This window comes from Neopelma chrysocephalum, unplaced genomic scaffold, assembly GCF_003984885.1.
Source record: "Neopelma chrysocephalum unplaced genomic scaffold, ASM398488v2 Primary Assembly neopelma1_125, whole genome shotgun sequence".
In the NCBI taxonomy this organism is placed as follows: domain Eukaryota; kingdom Metazoa; phylum Chordata; class Aves; order Passeriformes; family Pipridae; genus Neopelma; species Neopelma chrysocephalum.
The window spans coordinates 1,713,808-1,736,686 of NW_020897787.1; the positions used below are offsets into that span (position 1 = coordinate 1,713,808).

Genomic DNA, 22,879 nt, shown 5'->3' on the forward strand with positions numbered 1-22,879 from the left:
AGTGGCAGGTGCAATTTGGCTCCTGCACTCACATTTTCTGGGCTTATTAAGAGCTCCTGGCTATGGCTGGGAGCTCCTCTGCCAGTGAAGAGCTGCACAACCACCTTTAAGTCAATCAAGGTGCTGGTGATTGTTGCATTTGTTGGCAGGAAAAAATCCCAGAAGTTTTTAAGATGCTGCCTGATATGGATTAACAGCCATATCAGAGTTATCACAGAAGCTGCAGGTCTCAAGAAATCCCTTTTAAGATGCTCCCAACATCTTATAACACACAACCCATTTCCAGACAGACACCACAGTTCCCATTTAGCCAAAATGAGGTTTTATGTTTAAATTAATACTTAGAAGAGAACAAGCAAACAAGAAATTGCAGGCAAGGGCAGGAACTCAGCAGATAACAGCTGCAGGCAGGAGCTTGTGCTGATCGATCCTTCCTCCAGCTTCCCACAGGAGGTGAGGGGTTTATCTCCCTCCTCTCCCAGCAGCTCCACCCCAGGGAGAGGCAGCGAGATGGGATCAGGCTGGGTGACAGCCATGTAATTTTCTGATTCTATCAGAGGGATGGAGAAAGCAGTGTGGGGTCAAGCAATGCCATTATCACCCCTGGATTTCCTGGCAAAGTTGACGGTACAAGCTGTGGGGTTTGGATTTCTTGGGTCAGCTGGCAAGGAGCCCTAACACAACAACAATGGAGAGATGGGAACAAGCCCAGCCTATCATCAGCAAACCAAAAGGATTTTATGGAAGTCTTCGTTTCTTGCATATCAAAGCAGGGATAACCAGCAGAGAGGGGAAATGTTGCTGCCTTTGCTGCAGGCCTGGATGCTCAGGAAGGTGTGGGCAGGAGTTCAGCACTCCAGGAGGAGAGAAACCCTGGGCAGTGTCCTGTTGCAGGCAGACCCACAGACCACCATCAATGGAGAGGTGTTTTAAATATCAGGACAGTGCACAGGCACACAGCAACCACCTCTCTGGCTGCACAACCCACTCCCAGCTACCTCTGGAGGCTTTAACTGGTGCCAAAGCAACGAAGGTCAATGGTGAACACCTGCTGAGGTGGCTTTATGTGTTCTTCTGCATCCTGGCACAGGAGAGGAGAGCAGAGATGAATGAGCCCTCTGCAAAGCCACACACCTCTGACTCCTCATCTCTTCCCAAAAAGCTGGGGTGCAGGAAACATTTTCCAATATCCACGAAAAAATACACCCGAGTGAGCAGCAGGAGTCACTTCCCACTGAGGCAAAGCCCTTCAGGAATCCTGGCAGGAAATTCTCCCTTTCTGGTCAAGGTGTGGGACAAAACATCATCAGAGATTTTCTTTTCAGCCTTTAATTTTGGTGAGCAGTGGGAGGTGCAGTAGGAGGGGTGTACACCTCAGGCAACCTGCTGGAAACACGGAGGTTGGGCTAAGGAGAAACATGTTATGGGTACTGCAGAGGGATGAGGGTTTATTGAGCTGCAGAGCAGAGCTGGAAGCCATGACATCTCCAGAAATTAAACTCCAGCTTGTTCCTGAGTGGGAGCCAAGCACTTTGATCAGCTCTGACCCCATTTGTGCTGCAAGAAGATGAAGAAAAGTTTTGCCAATTTTCCCGTGGAATAAGGGGCAAAGCAGCAGGAGGGCTGAGATCCCCCATGTCCTCAGCACTGAGAGCTTTGTGCTGGGTTTCGTGCATCCTTCAGAGCCCCACATGCAGCAAGGATTGCTTTCACCCCAGAAAAAGGGCCACACTCACCACACAGCTCCTTGGTGTCCACATTGCTGGCAGAGGGGGAGAACAAGGCAGGGGAGGAAGCAGGAAAAAAAACAGAGAGAAAGAAAGAGAATTTTAATGTAAAGGACAGATGATGGCTACATTTAGGACTCCTGCAGGCTTAACCCCAGACACCCACCTGCAAGGTCACCCCCCCTCTGGGCATTGCCCAGCCACCAGCGTGGAGAAGCTGTGGAGAAGGAAGGGCTGGTGCCACTCAGGGCATCCCCACCCCACTGCACCCTCAGCATCTGTGCAGCTGGAACTGCTTCACACCTTATTTTGGATGTTCCCTGAGGGGCAGATGGGTCCTTGTGCATCCTCCCCCTGCCCAGAGGGAACCTGTGCCTGAGAGGACCCAGCACACCTGACATGATCTGCTCTGACTTCCTCCCAAACATCCCCCCGGGCAACACCCTGCTGAGGCACTCGATGTGATGGCATTTGGCACAGGAACGTGCCAAACGTGCCCGTTTAGTCACTAAAAAAATCTGCAAAATTTACTTTTCTAGATGGACCAATTCTCCTGTTTCTTCCCCTGCAAAGCAGCTCCTACCCAGGACTCCCTGCAGACAAAACTGCTCAATTACTTCTTAACACATGAACATTTAGTTTACATAACATCTCAACAGATGACCTGCTTGGGAAATAAAGATTGCTGCTAATCTCTTTGTGCCTCTGATTCCCACACAACTGTTAGTGCCACTCAAGCACTGGAATGATCTCTTAACAGAATTATATTTTTATCAATCCATTTTTATGTCCTGGAAAGTTATTTCTTTAACTAAACTCATCCCTGCTCTGTCTAACCTGTCAACATAAGTGGATTAGGGAAAGAGAAATTTTCAATAGCACTTCCACTGACAGCATCTCCTGCAGCCCTGCCTTGATCCCCAAATCAAGGCAAACATGAACATCGTGGCCCTGGGAGATGCTCCCTGCCAGAAAGGTGCCACCCGACCTGTCTGCTGCTGTAAAAGCACATTCCTGGAACACACACCCCCTTTGGTGAGTGGTGTTTGTCATGTGCAAAGGAGTCACCTCCTGTCTCAGAGAGGTGCAGGACCCGTGGCTGCTGCTGGCACACAGCAGAGCTGGGTGGGCAGCACGGGCCCCTCTCTGCACAGGGAGCTTTGGCACTGCTTTATCTTCATCCTCTTGGAGATTCATCATCTTTCTCAAACCCTGCCAGTACTTCACCGAATCCTGCAAACCCCCCTGGGGATGCTGTGAGCTCTGTCTCCCTGGCTTGGTGTTCTCATGCCCAAATCAGTAATATTTTTCAGAAGCCAGTGTTTATAAACACCTACTGAAGTGGTTATGGGTTTGCAGCTAGGGCACCTTACTGAGGAAAAAAAATCTATTATTGTATTCCACGTGGTTTTGCATTGTGATAATTGATCTGCTGCTGCTGCCAAGAATGGTCTTTTATTTCCTCACATCTTGTCGTCCTATTTAACTTAATTGTGCTCGAATGTTAGCTTGTCTGAGAAGTTGTTTTTAATTTTAAGCCATCTCTCATTAAGAATAAGCCTAATGAAAGAAATTACTGAAGTCACAAGCTGACTTAATAAAAAAATATGATAATGTTCAGATGAAAATTAGTCAGGAGAAATCGGTGGGTACTTGAGCAGGATGTTTCCACCCCCAGGAGTGTTCCTGCTGGGATCATTGCTGACACACAGCCATGTGTGGCCCCTTCTGTGTTCCTGGGGCTTTTCCTGCCCACTGTGGGAGCTGCAGCTCTGACCAGGCAGTGCCCAGCTACAACACAATTTATGGGCTGATCCAGTGGTTTAATGCTTCAGTAACTCACCCCCACCATGGGCTGTGCCAGTAGGATTTTATCACGTCAATATTCAGAATCTGGGTTTCCAGCCCCGTGAAATGGGACGTGGCACCTTTGTCATCCCCTGCCTCTCATCCCAGAGCTGCCCCTCAGAAGTTGTTCTTGGAGCAGTCAGATATCACAGGACTTTTCAGCATGAAAACATTTAGGTGAGAATTAGTTACCAGGTTTTTTTTTCAGCTGCCAAATATTCAACATTCCCGTATGCCACAACAAGCTAAAGAGAAAAATGGCAACAAGTTGTTTTCGTGTTCTCAGAAAAAAAAATTAAAAAATCCTTCAGCCAGAATAACACTTGGCTGTGAATTAGCTTTCAATTTTAACTCTAATTACATTGATAGTGTGACTAATTCAAGAGCTTATTGAAGCCATAACCCAACTAAGCAGAATATCATAATGTTCGAGTTTAAATGAAAAAATCATTAAAGACTTCTGTGTTATATATTTTTTTCTGCATAGTAAAGGCCACGTCTATCTGACCTCTTTCTAAAACAAAAGTCTTTCTTTCAAATGAGAAAAAACCCCAAGAAAATCGAAATTGTTTTGGTTTCAGGCCTTTTCTCTGTTTTCCAGCCACTGAAGCTGTAGCAGCACAACCTGGCACTCCCAGTCTTACCAGGGCTGTGCACCCTTTGAGGTTATTTTCCAAGGCAAAGATACACTTTGAAGATCCTCCATCTGCCTTTTGAGACCTATTTGCTCCAACAGAGGTACGAGGCAAAAACAAGAGCTCAGATTTCTGAGAAGTCAGAGCCCAAGCCATGAACTACTTTGGCCTCAAAAAGGGCTGTTTATCACTCACCACCCACCACCATTTAAATACAATGTGATAGTTTGACCAGATAAACATATTGGCAATGGGGAAATAGTTTTCCTTCTGGTTCACATCCAGCTATTTCAAAGATTAAGAAAAGACCTCAAAGTGTGACACTCCTCCTGTGCATGTGGGAGTTTAAAGAGCAACGACCCTGCTGTGAGAGCATCTCCTCAGTCGGCTTAATTAGGTGAACTTGCCCAGAGAGTAATTACTGCTGCGTGATTAGTGAGAGGAAGAGGCTGCCCAGAGCCATGGCTGTGCCTCCTGTGTACTCCAGAGACAGACATTTCTCCCCCCAAAGCCCCACCCAGCAGTAAATTGCAGTTTGATGACGCCTGAGCTAATGAGGATCCCTGGGAAGTCACATCTTTCCCTTGCCGTGCCCCTGATTGTGGATTATCCAGTGGATGGGCTTTTGTCAGAGTTTTCCTGTGCTGACTTTTTGCTGCTTTTCTTTTCTTTTAGAAGATTTTTTTCCTTCTCTACCTGCTTTTCTGGAAACAAGATGCCACCTCTGACATTTGGTGGCAGGGAGCAGCACCATCAGACAGAGGACAGAGTGCAGCAGGGTGTCCAACAGCCCAGGGATCAGGGGCTGAACATCCCAGAGCCAGACCCTGGGGGGGTGATGGTACCCGCCTTACCTGTAGGTCCCGGGTCAGCAGCTCCAGCCACACTGACCCAGACCAGCCCAACACTTCCTTTGAGCAATTCAGTGTTTCCTAGCAGGGAAAAAAAGGTATTTCTGGAAATTCTCCCCCACTATTATTTGTGTTACCTCTCAGCAGCACAGGGAGGGGTCACCCAGAGAGCATCCCAGGAGCTCTCAGCGTGGCAAAGCCAGGGATGTCCTGGCCCAGTGCTGCTGCTGACCTGGAGGACCCTTCCCACAAACACAGCTGTGAGTTTGCCACCCAGCATCTCTCCCTCTCTGTCCCAGCACCTCCCCAAGGCAGGGCTGATGGCCCCTGACTCGCTGGCATTAACACAGTTCTCCAGACTTCAGCCGTGGAGAGGAGAGGAGAAGTTATCTCAGGATGGGGAAGACAACAGGGAGGAGCAGAGCCTGAAATTCCCTTCCTGGGTTCCAGCTCAGCCAAGGAAAGGTGTCCCAGGCTCTCCCAACAGGCGGCTCAATCAGAACCATAATGGCAATTCAGAAGTTGCAAATTTATCAGAGTCTCATCTTCACACTTCTCATGCAAATATCTGCCTGGATGTGCTGCTCAAAGGCTGCTCAATGCCCCAGGCTTCAGCTGAAGATAATAACCCTTTTCCTTGGGCAGATGAAAGGTTTGCATCAGCAGCCCCACGGCTTAGTCACTTCACCAGCACAGAAAATGGAGGGGTTTCTTTTCTGAAATCACGTTCTACTTTTATTTCCATCTTCTATTCACAGCTTTGGGTTTGCTACAAGGCTTCAAACGAGCACGGAAACAAATTATCCTCTAGCATTAGCCACCTGCAAAACTCATTTTCATTTAGGAAAGACTAAAAAACAACAAGTGCAGCTGGAATGTATTATTATATCTGATGATACGGCTTCTAGTCCCAGCAGCAACAGCACCGTGTTATCTTAACACCTCAGAAGTGCAAAATGTGCACCCAGATGCCTACTAAGGGGTCACAGATGGTCACTTTTGATCATTAGTTTCTGAACTCAATTAAACATTTTCACACAAGCCCCAGAGCAAGAGAAATTATTCCAGGCAGAGCAAGCAAAATACCAAATACTGGATGATGGCCAGGAGCTGAATAACTTCAATTCTAAAGGATTAAGTAACTTTCCAAGCCCATCTCTTCTGGAGAACCCCGGTAAATTCTTCCCAAGACCTACCCAAGTACCTGCCCTTCCCCTGCCCACTTGCTTAAAAAAAAGCCAAAAACACTCTTATGGTATGACTTAAAAAGGGACTTCCAAAATCTGAAGTGCCACATGCAAAGAAACAGCAGAAACCATATGTGAAGGCTGCCCACAACCAGAAGGACATGGAGCCAACTGCAGCTTCAAATGACACAGGCAGAGAAGGATTCAGAGCATATGTCAGCCCTGGCTTCCATTTCCTGAGCTGTGGCAAGCTGGCTGGCAGGGCTCTGGTGCCTGCCTGGCTCTTGCTTTGAAGGATGGTCTTTATCTCTTGCCAAATGTCCCTGCTTCCTGCATGGCACAAATTTAAGGTGTATTTCGTGGTGTGCTCCAGCAGGAGTAAATCAGAGGTGCACGTCCTGGTGCAGGCACAGCTGCCCTGCTCACTGTCCAACAAACAGAGAGAGCAGGGAGTCTGAAAAAACCCAGCAGGTACTGCTCATTCAGCTCTGCTTTTCCCAGCAGGGCAGAAAGTACCACCTGTCTGAATTCCCAGAGGGGATGGAGGAGAGGCCCTTGGCACGAGCTGACAAAGGGTCACCATTCACCCCAGACAGGGGCTTCTCCAAAATTCCATGTTCTGTGAAACAGGCAGGGTTCTGCAGAGTCCACTTGGATCAGCACCTAACTGGGACACTTCCAGCACTGGAGCACCATGATTTAGATTAAAACACCTACAGAACAGCTCCCCCGGGGACTCCTGAAAGGGAGGGAAATGCTGCCTTCTCCAAAGCAAAACTAATGACTTTATCCTTCCCTTGGCATGTGCTCCATCACTGAGCACCTGGGGAGCACAGCACGGGCCTCTGAAAGCCCAGCAGTAAATCAGGTTTTCTCCAAAGCCTTGGTACCACAGAGAAGAAAAATAGGGACAAAGAACTGCCCAGAAACAGAGAGAAGCAAAAGGAAGACAAGAAGGATTTTTTATGAAGTTTCACCTATAGATTTTGTACTACAGAGTCTCATCACCTGTGGTCTGGGATTGGGGGATGTAACACATTCCATGTACTTTGGGAGATGGTCTCTTTCCTCCTACTTGCCCTTGCTATGGGCAGGATTTTCATTCACCAGTTTGAAGGCTGAAATCTGGTGTCCTCAAGGATGTTCTGCTCCCCTAAATGCAGGGTTCAGCACCTTCCTGCTCCCTGCACCTCTTTCCTTGGCATTTAGGCAGGTGATGACCAAGATAGGGACAGTTTTCCATCTTTTCCACACTGTGTGCCAGCCATGGTCACACTGCTCAGCAAGACAGAAGGTGAGCAGCAACAGGGCTGCCCAGCAAACCTGTGTTCAGGCTCACTGGAGATTAATATTTCAATACTTGAAATATTTTAATAATAATATTTTCATACGGCTTTCTCTGCAGCTCCCTGCCTTTATGAGCCATCTGCATTCTCACTGACACAGGCACTGCCCAGATCCAGTTTCCAAACCACACTCCCACGTTCACTGGAAGTGCTGATGCCCAAAGCTGTGTGCTCTGCACCTCGTGCTTTGCTCCAGGAGCACTGGGGCAGCAGGCTCCTCATTAAAAGCCAGTAATCTGGAAAATGCTGATTTTTCAAGGTAAACTGAACTGACCTTCAACACAAACAAGCACAGTGAATCTGGCAGGCTCAGAGCAAAACACTCTCCTTTACTCATCCTGCTTCAAGGCTGTTCCCTCCCTGCACGTGAAGCTGCTGCAGAGTCAAACAGGGAGCACAGGATGCATTGTTCTGCCCACAGGAGCACAGGATGGATTGTTCTGCCCACAGGAGCACAGGGTGGATTGTTCTGCCCACAGGAGCACAGGGTGGATTGTTCTGCCCACAGGAGCACAGAGAGGAACCAGGAGGTCCCAGCTGTCCCTGCCCAAGCCAGCCCAAAGCATCTCAGCTGTCCACAGCCCTTTCAGCATCACTAAAGATGCTCCTCTAGGTGACCTTCTGGCACGATGGGGAAGACCAGGAGAAGACCTTCACTCCCTTCTCCCCCTCCTTGCTGGGGAAGCCCCTGGGCAGACCCTGGGCAGACCCCTGGGCGTGGCTGGTGGCTCTCCCAGGACAGTCACACCCTCAGCAAGGTGCTACCTCACCTCAGGGCCACTGTGCAGCCCAGGGTGTGGGGTCCACCAGCAGACCTGCCCCCTGGCATCCTCCCCACCCTGCCAGAGCCCCGGCTCAGCTCAGAGCAGCTTCCATGCCCCCACAGTAGGGTGTTTGTGTTACAAACCCTATTCCAGCTCTGACTGCGAAGGGAAAGAGAGGGGGAAAACCAGGATGGTGAGCACTGAATCCTGACTCCTGACTGATACCTCATGGGGCTGAATTCCCCAGGTGGGTGGCACGCTTTGGAGAGCAACAGGTCCAAAAAAGCAACTTGCTCCAAAAGCAGTGTGCTGCTGGGGTGCAGAAGCCCTGCCTGGCAGCGTGGGGCACAGAGGGGCTGCCACAGCTCTGGACACGAGCAGGAATTGGGGCACGACAGGAAAATGTCTCTTGTCCAGCCAGTGACCCTCAGTACAGTTGCATGTCTCTTGTAGCAGTAATAAACCTCATTAAAATGATGCAACAAGGCCATTAAACTTGCTAAATGCAATCTCTGAAGCCCCAAACCATCCCAGCACAGGTGTGGATGGAGCAGCTGGAGGGAGCTCTGCCCCCTGTGACCCCATCTGGTCTTCTCCCATGGGATCCATCCCCACCTCTCCTGGCACAGCCCCTTCCCTCCACCACAGTTTTACACTCATCACAGTCCTCAGTGAAAGGGGTTTGAGTGGGTTTTCCTGGCTTTGAAAAAGGGAAAAAACTCCTCAGCAATGACAGCTCACACTTCCTCAGGAGCTCCCACGAGTGACCCCTGCCAGCCCCCACAGACCCCCCTCCCCTCCCCAGGCGTGGGCAGAGCTGGGCACGAGGGGTGAGGAGCAACGAGGAGGGGGGGACAGGACAGAACACTGCTTTTTGCAGCACAACTCTGCTTCTGTTTCCTTTCAGGGACTCAATATTTACCACAAAGATGAAGGCCATCACAACCTAACACATTATTTGCTGGTTTCTCATTTTCAAAGACTGCTGCTGTTATTTCAAGGCTGGTTCAGCTCCTCACTCCCTTGGCATGCTGATGTGTTCTGCAGCCACAGACACTTATGGAACACGGGGTCACAGCTAACTCAAGCCTCCCTGTAACCCCATTTCCTACACACAGCCAGAGGCAGGGGCCAGAAACAGCACAGTGAAGACCCCAATTCCCTCTCCACCATCCTCAGAAGGTCCCAAGCTGCAAACCATCCCTGACACAGACCAGATGCTTTCTGTCATCAGTAGTTTCAAGACAACCAAAATAACATCTTCTACGTGGTGAAGATTTGACAGAACAAAACACCCAGCTCTAATCATCAAGGGCACCAAGAAAAGCGACTGAATATGGATAAAAATGAAACCACGGTCTGGATGTTGTTGGAAAACATACTCTGAGCTCTCGCTAGTTGAGAGAAATACATGTCACTCTAAAAAAAGGCAGGAGCAATAAACTGGCACCTGCAGAGCACCAGACATTTGTTTGTTCATTCATCAGCAACTGCAATGTGGCATTTCAGCCATTTCAGGCTGGCAGTCTGTGCTACCCCCTCGTGCTCTGCCACATCTCCAGGGCTGGGTCTGGGCATGGCAGACGGGCTGGGCTCAGCACCAGTGGGGCTCTGCCCTCCTGCTGCCATAAATCAGCATCCCCAATGCACCACAAAGGTGCAACTTTCCGCAAAGGGGTGACCATGAACCCAAATCCCCAGCGGGAGAGCCCTGAGGGCAGAGCTGGGCTGGGACAGCACTGCCCTCTGCAACCCCCCTGCCATGGCCAGCCAGGCTCTGCATGCTCACAGCAAACACTGGAGGAGTTGTTTATGCCCACATAAGAAAATTTGGGGCATCAAGGTGAGATCCTCTTGCATCTCTCCTTGTACCTTGTAAAAATGTTTCACAGCATATTAAAAATAATCAGTGTCTTCTCTCACTGCTCTGACACAGTTGGCCAGAACCTCTCACCACTCACTCACAAGTGAAAAATCTCTTGAAAAGCTCAAGAAAGCTCTGAACAAGATGACAACACAATAAAATGCCTGTTTACAGCACAGTTAATATCCTGAAGAATATATCAGTGCAACACACTAATTTGCTAAGCTTAACCCAACAGTTCCTAAGCTCAGTTGCCACCTTAAGTAAAACAGACATTTAGTACAGTATGAAACATTTTCAAGTCTCTACATGTGCCAAATTCCTCATAAATTGCCTCTAAACCCTCCTTTTTTTTTTTTTTTTGATGGATGACTTGTTCTTGAAAATGTCACTCTGCCCACAAGTGCATCAAAGAAAACAGAAGGCAGGTTTAATTACAGTAACTTAACTGCTGGGTGGTGTGGCACTTCCAAATTCATTAAGTTGATGATTACTGTATTCACACTGGGGCCCAGTGTGTAAATACATGGGGTTATATCACTCTTGTTGGATTTATCCCCGGGCAGTGCCAGCCAAAACTGGGACTCCAGGCCTTGGAGGGTAGGGTTGGCCGTGCCTTGGCCAGCACAGAGGCACCACAGGCCACCCTTCTGCTCTCAGGTTTCCCCCCAGTGTGGTTTTTTGATGACATTATCATCGTGTTGCGTTGAGATAACAGATTATTTAATTTTGACATCCTGGCCCCAGGCAGAGCCAGCCTGGATCCTGCACCACTGGGAAACCCAGCTCTTCATCTCCTGTGTGCATTTGAGGAGCAGCAAATACAGCAGTTAACAGCACATCTATTCTGTTGTCAGGCTGGTTCCAAGGGATCAGCCTCAAGACATTTTAAATACCAGCTGTTTGTGGTTTGGACCGCTGGGTAATGTCAACCCTGCTACTGGGAGAGCTGCAGCTTGCAAAATAGGGATTTCCTGCTGGAAGAAAAATGTAAAATAAATAACAGGAAGGAAAAGAATGGTTTCAGCCTGTGATGCTCATTCCCAAAATCATGCCATAGCCTTCCTGTCATCCAGTGCTCGCTAAAGCATGTTTTTAACCCCTTGTTATTTCTTTTAGCTCAATTTCCAAAGCAAACCATTAAAGCAAATAATCTTTCCTTTTTTGGGAAGCAGATGATCTCTCAGGTTTTCATGCACAGACTGTCAACAGTATGAAACAGCCAGAAATGGCCTTTTTTGATGAGTGAATATTTAACATTTTGCCTTGTTTCTACTTGACATGGAAGCCTGGCTAATCTGATTTCTGTTTGTAATCTCTGTAATATTGAACTGCAAAAGAGACAGGGGTAAATTAATTGCTTGGAGCTCAGCTGAATGGTTTGCTAATTGCCAGAAGCAAATGGCAAGATATTGAGAGCATGAAGTAAAATTAAATCAGCCTTCTCCTTCTTCTAGATTTTGCAGGTATCTTGTTTAACACCAAGGTTATATGTAGGAGAGGAAGAAATTAGAGCAACAAATGTGTATGTTTGGATATGTAACACAACTGGCAGGGAACCAGTAAAAGAATAGTGAAGCAAGAAACCCCTGGACCCTGTTGCTGTGTTTTCCTCAATATCTTTGTTTCTCCTGCATTCTCTTCTCCTGCCATTGGAAAATGATATTGAAAAATCTCCTGTTAAATGCAGTCCCAAGGCAGAGAGCTTGCTCTGCCTCCCAAGCAGATCTGGACACCTCTGCTGGTCAGGGCTGGTGCCCTGTGCAGGTTTACTGAGAAAAAACCACAGGGATCATTTTCTAAGACTGGATTTGAAAGCAAAGTCTCCAGTCCCTTTGAATGCCTACATGACTCAAACACAAGTGGCTGATTAGAATTAAAGATCTCAGTCACTTTCACGGTTTTAATGCAAGATTTTGGTATCTTTCCATTCCCTGGAAAACTCCTGACACAGAATGGCCCTGCAGCATCAAAGGAAGGTGCTGAGCCGCAGTCCCAGGTAGAAAACTCTCTGATGTGACACTTCTTCCCTCCATTTGCACAGAGAAACCCTCCCTGGTCCTGGCCCTCTGCAGCAAAGCCCAGCCTGCTGCTCCCAGCCCAATCTGTCTGGCTGTCAGATTAAACAGCTCTCCCCAGGGACCCTGCAGAGAGCCTGCCCTGCCCGGGAAAACACCTGGGAAATGGGATTAGAAATAGAAAAATGTTCTCAAACGTTAGTTCAAACAAGATTCTGTGCAGTTTTTCAGCTTTGTGTTTCTCCCAGTGACCTTCCCAGCGAGTGATTTGTTTTTTAAGCCCCTTTTCTTTGGTGAGGCTGAGAGGTTTTGCAGCTCTATCAGCACAGCACCAGCATTGGAACCAAGTATTTCTTCACTTAAATGAAAAGTAGAGCACAGTAGAGTTTAAGTGACATGTTGGCACAGAGAAGAATAAGCTAGGACTAAAAAACATCTTCCACATAAACAAAATCCACCAAATGCCCATGCTCCTGAGAGCCAGAAATTAGAGCCAGACATGTAATTTTTGTGCAATCATTTTGTCCCTTTCAGAAGAGACAAGAACCGTCTCTTGAATCAGTTAATCAAAATCTCAGCTGATTAAACAACCCGTAGTTTGTTTCCCAGAGAGCTAATTGAGAACATTTGATATTCAGAAATGAAGCTGGTTTCAATGGGCACAGCCATCTCCATCTCCACAGTGCAGGATTCAGCTCCCAGGCAAACCTGGCACTCCACTGAATCAGGTTTGCAATGCAAATAGCCAAGATAGGGAGGGGGAGAGAAAAACAGGAAAAAAATACTCAATCATAATCATCATTGTTCCTTGCCCAAGAAGTGAAAGCACTTTCTGTTCAACTTCTGGGCTGCAGGAACCTGGAGAGATGAATGGGCAGCAGAGCATTGCTCCAGGAGTCTCTCCGGCCACAGTGGGTCCTATCAGATGGAATCTTCTCACAGCAAAGGACACCAGACCTGATGTGGGTTGTGGGAAGGCAAAGCACCTCAGAGGATGTGCCTGGAGGGGCTGTGGCATCCAAACAAAGCAGTACCAACAGACCTTTTCCAGCAGCAGGACAGCAGGACAGCAGGACAGCAGGACAGCAGGCTGCATCACCAAAGGTACTGGAGGTGTCCAGGCCTGGAGCAGGACTGTGCTGGAAGGAGGGTGTGGAGAACCTCATCCTCCTGTGCTGATGTGAAGCCCCATTTCTGCCCAGGTTACCATGGGGTGCAGCTTTACCTTGCACTCAGCTGTTCCTTGCTTAGTATTCAGGAACAGATTTCGAGCTCCTTTACCTTTGTCTCTGACCCCATCAAAATGTCACATTGCTTTTATGCAACACCAAACCGTGAGTTTTCAGAGCTCGGAGCACCACCAAAGCAGAGAGCTGCAAGGCTGCTACCAAGGCATTTTGGCTCCTCTCACAGGGAACAGCATCAGTCTGGACCCCAACTACACCAGCAGTACCTTGCCAGCATCTCCTCCCACTCCTTGGCTGCTGTTAAGTGTTGTAGAGCATTCAGCTTCATAGCCATGGGCACAGAGGGTTTGTGTAAATCAACTTTATTCTCTGGGTATCAATGCATTTAAAGTCACAGAGAATCACAATTCATAGGTGGAAGCTGTCAGACCCATTTTAAGAGCTTCTGGCCCAGCAAGTGCCCAGCTGATGTTGGTAAAAGCAGGGGCAGCACAAAGCTCCCAGCCTGCCCTCACTGGCTTTGCAGGTCTCAGCATGCTGGAGCTGAAGGTCCTGCTGGCAGCAGCACAGTGATCTCGGGGCTGACATGCTCTGCTTCACACTGGGACTAATTAGTGCAAGCAGAGAAGCTCATCAGCATCATTACCTGCTCCTGGGGCAGCCCTGCACAACCCTGTCCCCCCCCAGCTCTGGAGCTGAACAGGTTGGGAGCTGCCCTGACCATATCCCACTACATCTCTGCACCCTAAACTGATCCCAAATTAGTGATTTATGATACAGCTCCCTGTGGCATCCGAGCAGCTGAGGGTGCAGGGGAGGAAGGTGGATTCATGTTCCCCAGAGGATGTTGTTCAGCATCCCAAAGGCAGGTGATCAGTCTTTCCCTCCATCCCCTGCCATCAGCCCTCTGGCAGTGACTCAAAGGATGGGAGGTGGCACTGCCAAGTGCAGAACAGGCTGGAGAACCTGGGCAGCTTCAGTTCTCCATTGGGCACAATCCTCTGGCAAAAGTGACAGTCTGGGGAAGCTGTGAAGGCTTCTGAGAAGAGACACCACTCCTGTGAATCACCCTCCCTGCACACTCCAGCCTCTGCTGGTGTTTGCCACCGGAGAGAAGAGCTCATTTAGAGAGGGGACAGGGGGAGAATAAAGCCATTAAAGGAAGAGCTGTGAGCCTGAGGAGGGATAACACACAGAGCAGCAGAATGCTGGTGCCACAGCCCTGGCTCCCCCTGAATGGACTGTGCAGCTCCTGGGAGCAGCCCCTGCTCCAGTGAGCAGATCCCTCCCCAAAGGACTGTGCTCTGCAGCTCTGAAAAATGTACCAGACAGAAAAGGGATTCTCAAAATCCCCTGCAAGGACTACATTTGTTCAGCCAACCACCACGTCCGACCTCCCCCTGCTTTCCCAGGGGCTCAGAGGTGCTTCTTCCTTCCCAGGGGATGCAGAGTGTGAGTGCCAGCCCAGGGAGCTGTGGGTCAGACAGAGCAAGCTTTGTCCAGTGTCGTGGTAACATCTTAAAGAGTTTCACCTCTTCATTCATGAACATAAAACTTGTTTGACTTTACATTTGCAACGACTTTTTCCTTTTAAAATTGACACATCTTGTTAGGAAAAATAAGAAGAGTTGTAGACAACTCTGCAAATATAACAGGATTTCCCAGGTAAACATTAATCTAATGTTTTAAAGCCCCATTCTGCCACTAAACCAAATGTATATATTTAATTATGTGTGTCCATACATCATATGCACAGATATTGGACATTATTTGTGCAATTCCAGTAGTGTTGATGTTAATAGTAACATATCATTATCTCCCCAATAATCTTCAGGCAGCTCCCCATAAAGCACTGTTGAAACCTCCTGAAACAACAGCTAAAACCAAGAGTGAAAAATCACCCAGCAGCATCTTGGTTTTGCCTCCAGCTTCAGCTGGGAGGAGGGAAGGAGGGCAGACCGTGTGAGCAACGGAGAGAAAAATGCTGCTTGGTCATTGTTTGTGAGGAACAGCAGGTTTGTGAACATAATTTTGCCAAAACACCCCAGAGAAACACATGACACATTCAGCGTGCTCCTACTGCCAGATGAAACAACTGGTATTGATGGGACTCACAGCACAGTTCCTGCACGAAGATACCTGGTGAAAAACCCAGTGTGGATGTTTGGAACTCATGCTCACCACACCATTAACCTCCCAGAGACACTTCCCAGGCAGTCAAGGAGAAAGGAAGAAGCTCATTAATGCCCCTGGGTTATTTTGGAATGTTTTTTTTTCAGTTCAGCATCCTCCCAACTGCACCTTGCTGCCAGCTGGTTGTTTCCCTGGGGCCTGGGTGCACACACTGCTCCAGTCACAGCTGCTCCTCCACCCGTGACCCACCTCATCTTCCCCCTCCACTGCCCAGCTTTTCTCTTCTCCACTGTCTCCCCAGCTAATCCAAGCTATGAAACTGGTACAGACATTCATTTTATCCACCCCAGCAAGGCAGTTCGCTGCTTCTAAAAATACCCCAGGAAATTGAATCAACATTTTGTAATTGGCTGGTAACAGCAATTACTAATAATAAGCAGGAACATAATTTTCATCATTTTCTACTCCAGCTGTAATGTAATCTCAATAGCAAACTTTGGTTTGCACACTAAACAAACACGATGGCCACTATGAGAAAAACAGAGAGACAACATGGAATACCAAAAAACAGCCTTAAAACTAAACAAACTTCTATCAAATAGCAAATAACTGTAATTCCAACAGCCTTTGGGAAAGATAAAGTTAATATTGTTCCCATGTTCCCCTGCAAAATGGAAAAACCAAAGCTGCTCTCCACTCCTCTTCACTCAGTGGCAGCAGCACTCAGAATTGCCACCCCAGCACCTGGGCATGCTGGAGGCAGGTCCCCTCCTGCCCAGCTCCCACAGACCCCCCCATTCCCTGTGCAGGGAACAGGAGACAGAGCAGGGTGAGGAGCACACCCATGACCTGAAGGACTGCACTGGATGCAAGGCTGCAGCCAAGCAAACCACCCGTTTCACAGTGAAAAACACCTCTTCAGAAGGAAGCCCTGCTCTGAAGTAGGTTTTCTGGAGAATGAGAGAGCTCTTGCAGATAAAAAACAAGGGATATTTTCCTTCCCCAGCCTGATAAATTTGCTGTAGGTGTCTGTGCTTTCCCAATCAATAAGCAAGTGCCAGTTCATGCAAGGATTTCACTTGGAAGGAGGTTCAGCTCACCTCTTTTCCTTCCAGCCAAGAACAGCAAGATGCTGTGCTGCTCTCTGCAAAGCACCTGCACAGGGCTCAAAAGCACCTCAGACCCCACCAAAGGCAAAGGCAGGTAGAGGGGAGGGAACCTCAGCTGCCAACCCCAGCTCAGTCTGTCAGCATGGTTTGATCTGTCAGCGTGGTTTGGTCACTGGGCACAGCACAAACTCCTGATTCTCAGTGAGAGCAGGGAGGTGCCATCCTTGGCTTCAACTTTGGTGCAGTGTCACACCAAAGCACTCCCAGAGCCTCCTCTGCCCCCATGTTCCCTGCTGCTGCTGTGGCTGGATGCTGACAGGGCAGAGCTGCTCCTGGTCCAGCCCCTCGTGCCTGGCCCAGGATCCCACCTCGGGCTGTGGGAGCAGAGCACAAAGCACCCACAGCAGTGGGACAGGGCTTGGGCTGAGCCTGCCTCGAGGAGAGGGTCACTTCTGCTAAGTGCTAAAGCAATCACTGCTTCCCAGGGCACAGTTTGGACAGGAGGTGAAGCAGGCAGGGTCCCAGTGCGGGAGATACAGAGACATCACAGAGACAAGACCACAAATAATAAATTAGCTGGATGGGACCATGCTTAGAGAGATTCACACCATTGCCTTTTATAGCACAGCAAAGCTTTTAAATAAAGTGAAAAAGTTCAAGAGACATTTAAATGCCCCCGTGGGTAAAACTAAGCATAAGTTCAGATGCTGTAAGGATCAGGTTGCACTAAAGAAAATGGCCTAAAAAGCAAACCACAAAGACAAAAGGAGTCATGGAGGCTGCCACAACGAGACACAAACCAAGCAGAAATGGGGAGTTTGCAAAGTTTTGCAAAGGCAGTTGCAGCCCTGCAGCCTGTGCAGAGCTCAGCTCCCTGGAGAAGCAGTGCTGCTGTGCACCCACCCCACGGCCCAAAGGCACTGGGAAATGGGAGAGCATCAGCAGGAGGGACTTACTTAGTGTTGTCTGAGTCAATGGTGTGAAAGAGCTTCTCAAGTTCTTCTTCGTTGAGCGTCCCATCAGAAAAAAAGGCCTGGAACTCCTCCAGTGACAGCTTCCCATCGTCTGCAAACAGCAACACAGCCACATTAGGGAACCAGCAAAGAGAGGGGCAAGGCTGAAAATCAAGAGTTATGTTCAGATTTAAAGATTCAGACCAAAATTATCTCCAAGTGCCCCTGCAGAACTGGCTCACAACCAGTGCAGATCTCACTGGCCCCAGGGTGGGACCTGAGGGTCTGCCCAGCTCTGGCAGACCCAGGGCTACATAAAGGTGCTCCTGGGTATGGATGCACTGGCCACTGGCAACTAATTGGGCTGTTAACCCAAAGCATGACTCAAACCTAAGGAGAAAAATCTGGCAAGCTGCACCCTGACACTGCCTTACATTTAAGAAATTATGGAGCTTCTTTTCTCCCCTGGGTTCAAATGCTGCAGGACATTAAGGGACATCTGGGCTGGAATTAAAACAGACCCCGCAGCATCTTCTGCCACCTCCATCCACCTGCATCTTCTCACAGTGTCTCCCCACTCTGGACACAAACCCAAAAGAGCTGCTGTAACAAGACACATCTGGCTTCAGTTGTCAGCTGTTTGAACACACAAGGGCTGTCTCACCTCAGTGTTGTGCCTTTAGTTCTACAGGGACCCGCTGATGCACAAAATCCATCTCCTGCAGCCACAGGGCTGCAGCTTGCTGGGTGCCTTTTGGCAAACATTCCAGTGCACAAAGGAGTCACCACACAGAGGTTTAACAACCTTCTCCTGGGCACCCAGAGAGCAGCTTGCTGTAATTCCAGCAGCAAGCTCCAAACTCACCCTTAAATGCTTATTTTGGTGCCGGCTCAGTTCACTGGCACTTGAGCAGCCTCATCTCCAGCTGCAGGAATAGGTCCTGCAGACAGTCACTGCTTGTGGGAAAGTGTCTCTGCTCTCAACTCAGAGGCTGAAAAATGACATCCAGATTTGAAAATCTGGCCATACACTTTGTATATTATTTTGCACATTGGTCCCAGTGTTAATTTAACACTGGAGCTGCTACAGCCTCCTTAAATGACCAAGAAAGACAAGAAATTATCAAATCCATGAAGGGGCTATCATAAGGACTTCTTTGCAACTTTGGCTGATAAGGTGACAAAGGCTTACACTTAACTGATAAATCTGGATAAATCTGATAAAATTGGATAAAACCGAAAAAACTGATAAATCTGACAGATCTGTGCTCTATGGACAGGCACACAGATGCATGTGAGAAAGCCCAGAGAAAGCTCCTGGAAAGTTCAGCAGTAAAGCAACAGGAGAGAGAAAAAAGATACTTTAAGGAAACCTTAATTTACCTCTAATTTGTTGTTCAATCTGCTGGCACTGTGCTCTGGTGTGCAGCAGTACCTGGGAGAAAATAACTACCCCAGGCCACATATTATTTAAAGTCTTTCCATTCATATCCACAGAAGAGCCATGGGCTGGAAATGCTGCCTACTTTGCAGTAGGAGAATGTATCATTTATTATTTAATCAAATCAATTGCAAACCCTGTTATTTCTTTTTCAGAAAATGATGCTGGAGGACAAAATTAGCCACCTCACCACACACACATCAATATTTCTTCCCCAAAGTACATAAGTCTGCTGCTCCTAAAACATACCTGCATTGCCCAGTGCTAACCCAGCCTCCCTGGCTGACACAGACCAATTTAGACCGGTGATAAACTGAGTCTAAGATGCCTATTTAATTGGCAATCATGAAAGGAACACAGCCAGGGAACAAAGTCTCCAGCAGCACTGGGTGAAGAGGGCACCGTTTCCAGAGCACCACAATGGTTACAGACAGGGTCCAGCTGCCTGGATTGTTTTTGTGCATTTCTTCCCCAAAACGTGCCCTCCCTGCACGGGCAGGGAGCAGAACAGAACTGCCAGCTCAGCACACGGGCCCCAGGCTGGCTCTGCTTACAAACACTGAGGGATCTGTGCTTCAGCAAGGACCTGCTGCTTGGAGCATCCAACAGAACAACCTGGAACCACCCAGGTGGTGACATTCACCTGCCCAAGGAGATGAACATGTCCAGAGCAAGAGCTCCATCACACCCCCAACTCCATCTCTGGCTTCTCCTGATCCTGACTGGCAATGAATACATGTCTTCAAGCACCAGCATCCAAAGGGTAACAGCATTTCTATCCCATGAGGGCTAAAAACTTCTTTATATACAGAACACTTTACCTGTAAAAACCTTAAATCAGCGCTTGTTCACCTCAAAACTGTCCTTCCACACAGAGGGCAGGCTTAAATAAATTCCCAGGAAAGTCACATAAATCAACTTACTGGGAAAGAGAAACTGTAAAGTGAAGTGGGTTTTTTTTCAGGAGAGTACTTTGATCCAAATTTACAGCTTGCTCAACTCTGAAAGACACAAAGGTGTTTCTAAGCTTAAGGAAAAAAACCCTTTTTCCTTTATCTGGTTTGTATCTTAAAGCTTCTCTCTTTCATTTTACTCTTGCTTGGTTTGTTTTGCTTTGGGCTTTTTATTTTTGGAGTAATGTGCTCTAGGACACATTTTTGTTGCAGCCCCTGAAATGTCAGTGTTTAAAATCTGTGCCAAAACACTGCTGTGACTCCCATCTCACGGCCCCAAAGGAGAACAGGGTGGCAGTTACCAGCCACCGTGACAGGCTGGATCTCTGGAAACCAGCATGCATTGAATTCTTGTTGGCATTTAGCAGCCCAGAGCAATACAGGATGATCAAAGGATCTAGAGGAAGGTGGAAGTGACAGTGACTTTTATTTCGTTTTTATTTTTTGGAGACCCCACAGAAGTGCTTGATTCCTGGCTGGAATTTGAATAAAAGCACCAATTTTAAACACAAGCAGTGCTCAAGGCTCTCATCCCCCAACAACCATCACCACAAAGCACCAGTCAGCCTAAAGCTGATGGCTGTTTAATACCAGCTGGAATCCTTGTCTGCAAACACACAAAGCAAAAGCCTCCCCGAGCCAGGAGATAATCCTTGGGCTGCATATCTGTAATTGTGGGGTGGCCTGAGAGCTGCTGGTGCTGGAGCCCAGCAGGCAAGGAGGCCTGCAGGGAATCCGGGTGATAAGGGGAAGAAGACTGGGCTGGGATTTGCCAGCTCAAATTAAACTGGTAAAACTCCAGGGCAGAGCAGAGTGACCCCACCATTCCTGATGCCAGGGGTGCTGTGATAAGGGCTGGTGGGACACTCTGCTCCAGGAGCAGCCTTATCAGGGCAGGCACAGCTTTTCCTCACAGCACAAGTATCTACACTCAGTGGAGAATGGATAAGACTTCCAGAAACCATCTTTCTGCTGAAAGCTCCTGGGCTCAGGAGACAGGAATTCTCCAAATGCACAGATGCTGCACCAGCTCACTGCCTTTGGATAGGGAGGATAACAGAAAAACTGGGATTCCACGTCAAATCTCGCCAAACAAAGTTTCCATCTTTGAGATCTAGATCCACAGAACTATTTGTGACTTTTTCATCTGGGTGACCACACTAAAACCCAGGCAACATCCTTTCACTGGCTCACCCTCTCCCCTTTCAATCCAGCACTTGAGGTCAACACCTGGCTGGCAGCAAGGACAAGTGCCCCTAACTAGAAATCAGCTCCCCTGGCACTGATTGGCTGAGGAAAGAGATAATCAGGCCCCAGCCATCCTGCCATCATTTCTTCCTTAGAGCAATCCTCATTTTACTCTAGCTTTTCAAAATAATTCAGTCACAGGCAAAGGCCAAAGCAAATTACCAGCCTAAGAGTCATCAAAGTTAAAACTAACTGAAGAGAGAAGGACGTAACAGGGAACATCAGAAGGCCCCAACTGGGATGTTATTATATCTCCATTTCCCATCATGAAAATCTGAGTCCAGAGGTGGCTTTTACACCTCCTAACTCACACAATCAGGCTGTTCTCACCCACTAACACAGCCCAGGGAAAAATCAAACTGAGCTCATAAATCGTCCAAAGTATGGGAAATCTGATGGCTGAGTTCAGGAAATTCACTCAGTGATACAAATAGCTTAAAGCAGCTACAAAATAAGGTACTGTTCTGAGCCCAAGTTTCCTAAATCTGTTTTCAATTACATGAGGCTGAGACTGCTCATATATTTTCTAGCTATATTATGAATATATTTTCTAGCTATATTATGAATATATTTCATTACTTACTTCTATTACTCTGTGAGCTCTAAAATGCTTTAAGCTCAGTTTAGTGTGCAAGTGTCCAAGAGCTCTAGATTGGATTTTATTGTGGCCTGCAAATAAAAAACGATAACTCTATTTTTTTGTTCTTTCTTGTGTGTGCGTGTGCAGGGACACCTGAGCCAGTGAGAACAGGGCCTGGCTTCTCCCTGGACCCTCCATCCAGCCCTCTGGGAGCCCTGGGAGAGGCTTCATTCATTCAAACCAAGGTGGACACGGGCTGGAGTTTTCAGTCCTGGGCTCTTGGGAAAAATTCCCTCCAGGTCCACAGCTGTGCTCTGTGCTGAACCCTTCCCCTGGGCAGAGGGGGGCTGTGTCCCTGCAGCACCCAGCCTGCTCCCAGAGTCACCCCCAGCTCCTCAGCCCTCGCTCAGGCTCCAGCAGCCAGCACAGAACCATCCACCCCTGGGATTGCAGTCACACAGGGGCCTCTGGGGCAACTGCACCGAGCTGGAAGCAGGGCTGGGGATCCACCCCCAGACCTGGGGATCCACCCCACACCTGGGGATTCACCCCAGACCTGGGGATTCACCCTCAGACCTGGGGATTCACCTCCACACCTGGGGATTCACCTCCACACCTGGGGATTCAACTCCACACCTGGGGATCCACTCCCAGACCTGGGGATTCACCCCCAGACCTGGGGATCCACCCCCTGACCTGGGGATTCACCTCCAGCCCTGGGGAACCACCTCCTGACCTGGGGATCCACCCCCAGACCTGGGGATTCACCCCCAGACCTGGGGATTCACCTCCACACCTGAGGATCCACCCCCAGACCTGGCTGGAGCTGCAGAGCCAGGGGAGCTGTGCAGGAGCTGTGCAGGAGCTGTGCAGGAGCAGCACAGCCCACGTTGGGGTGGCTCCATACCAGGACCCTGCCATTGCCACTGGAATGAAGCCCCTGCCAATGGCTTTGCTAATGAGATGTAACACACATCATTAGAAGGAAATTACTACAATTACAGTCATTTTCTAGTGAAAGAAATTCACAGAATA

At 48.5% G+C, this 22,879-nt stretch overlaps 1 protein-coding gene across 1 annotated transcript in view; it reads right to left on the bottom strand.

The window, feature by feature from the left end:
• Positions 1–22,879, bottom strand: part of NECAB2 (N-terminal EF-hand calcium binding protein 2) — a 64,868-nt gene that overhangs the window by 14,247 nt on the left and 27,742 nt on the right. The window contains exons 3-4 of the mRNA XM_027698302.1: positions 17,626–17,734; positions 1,737–1,762 (exon numbers count right to left, since the gene is read on the bottom strand). Of these exons, the coding sequence (XP_027554103.1) occupies positions 1,737–1,762; positions 17,626–17,734 (135 nt within the window). The remainder of the gene's footprint in view (positions 1–1,736; positions 1,763–17,625; positions 17,735–22,879) is intronic.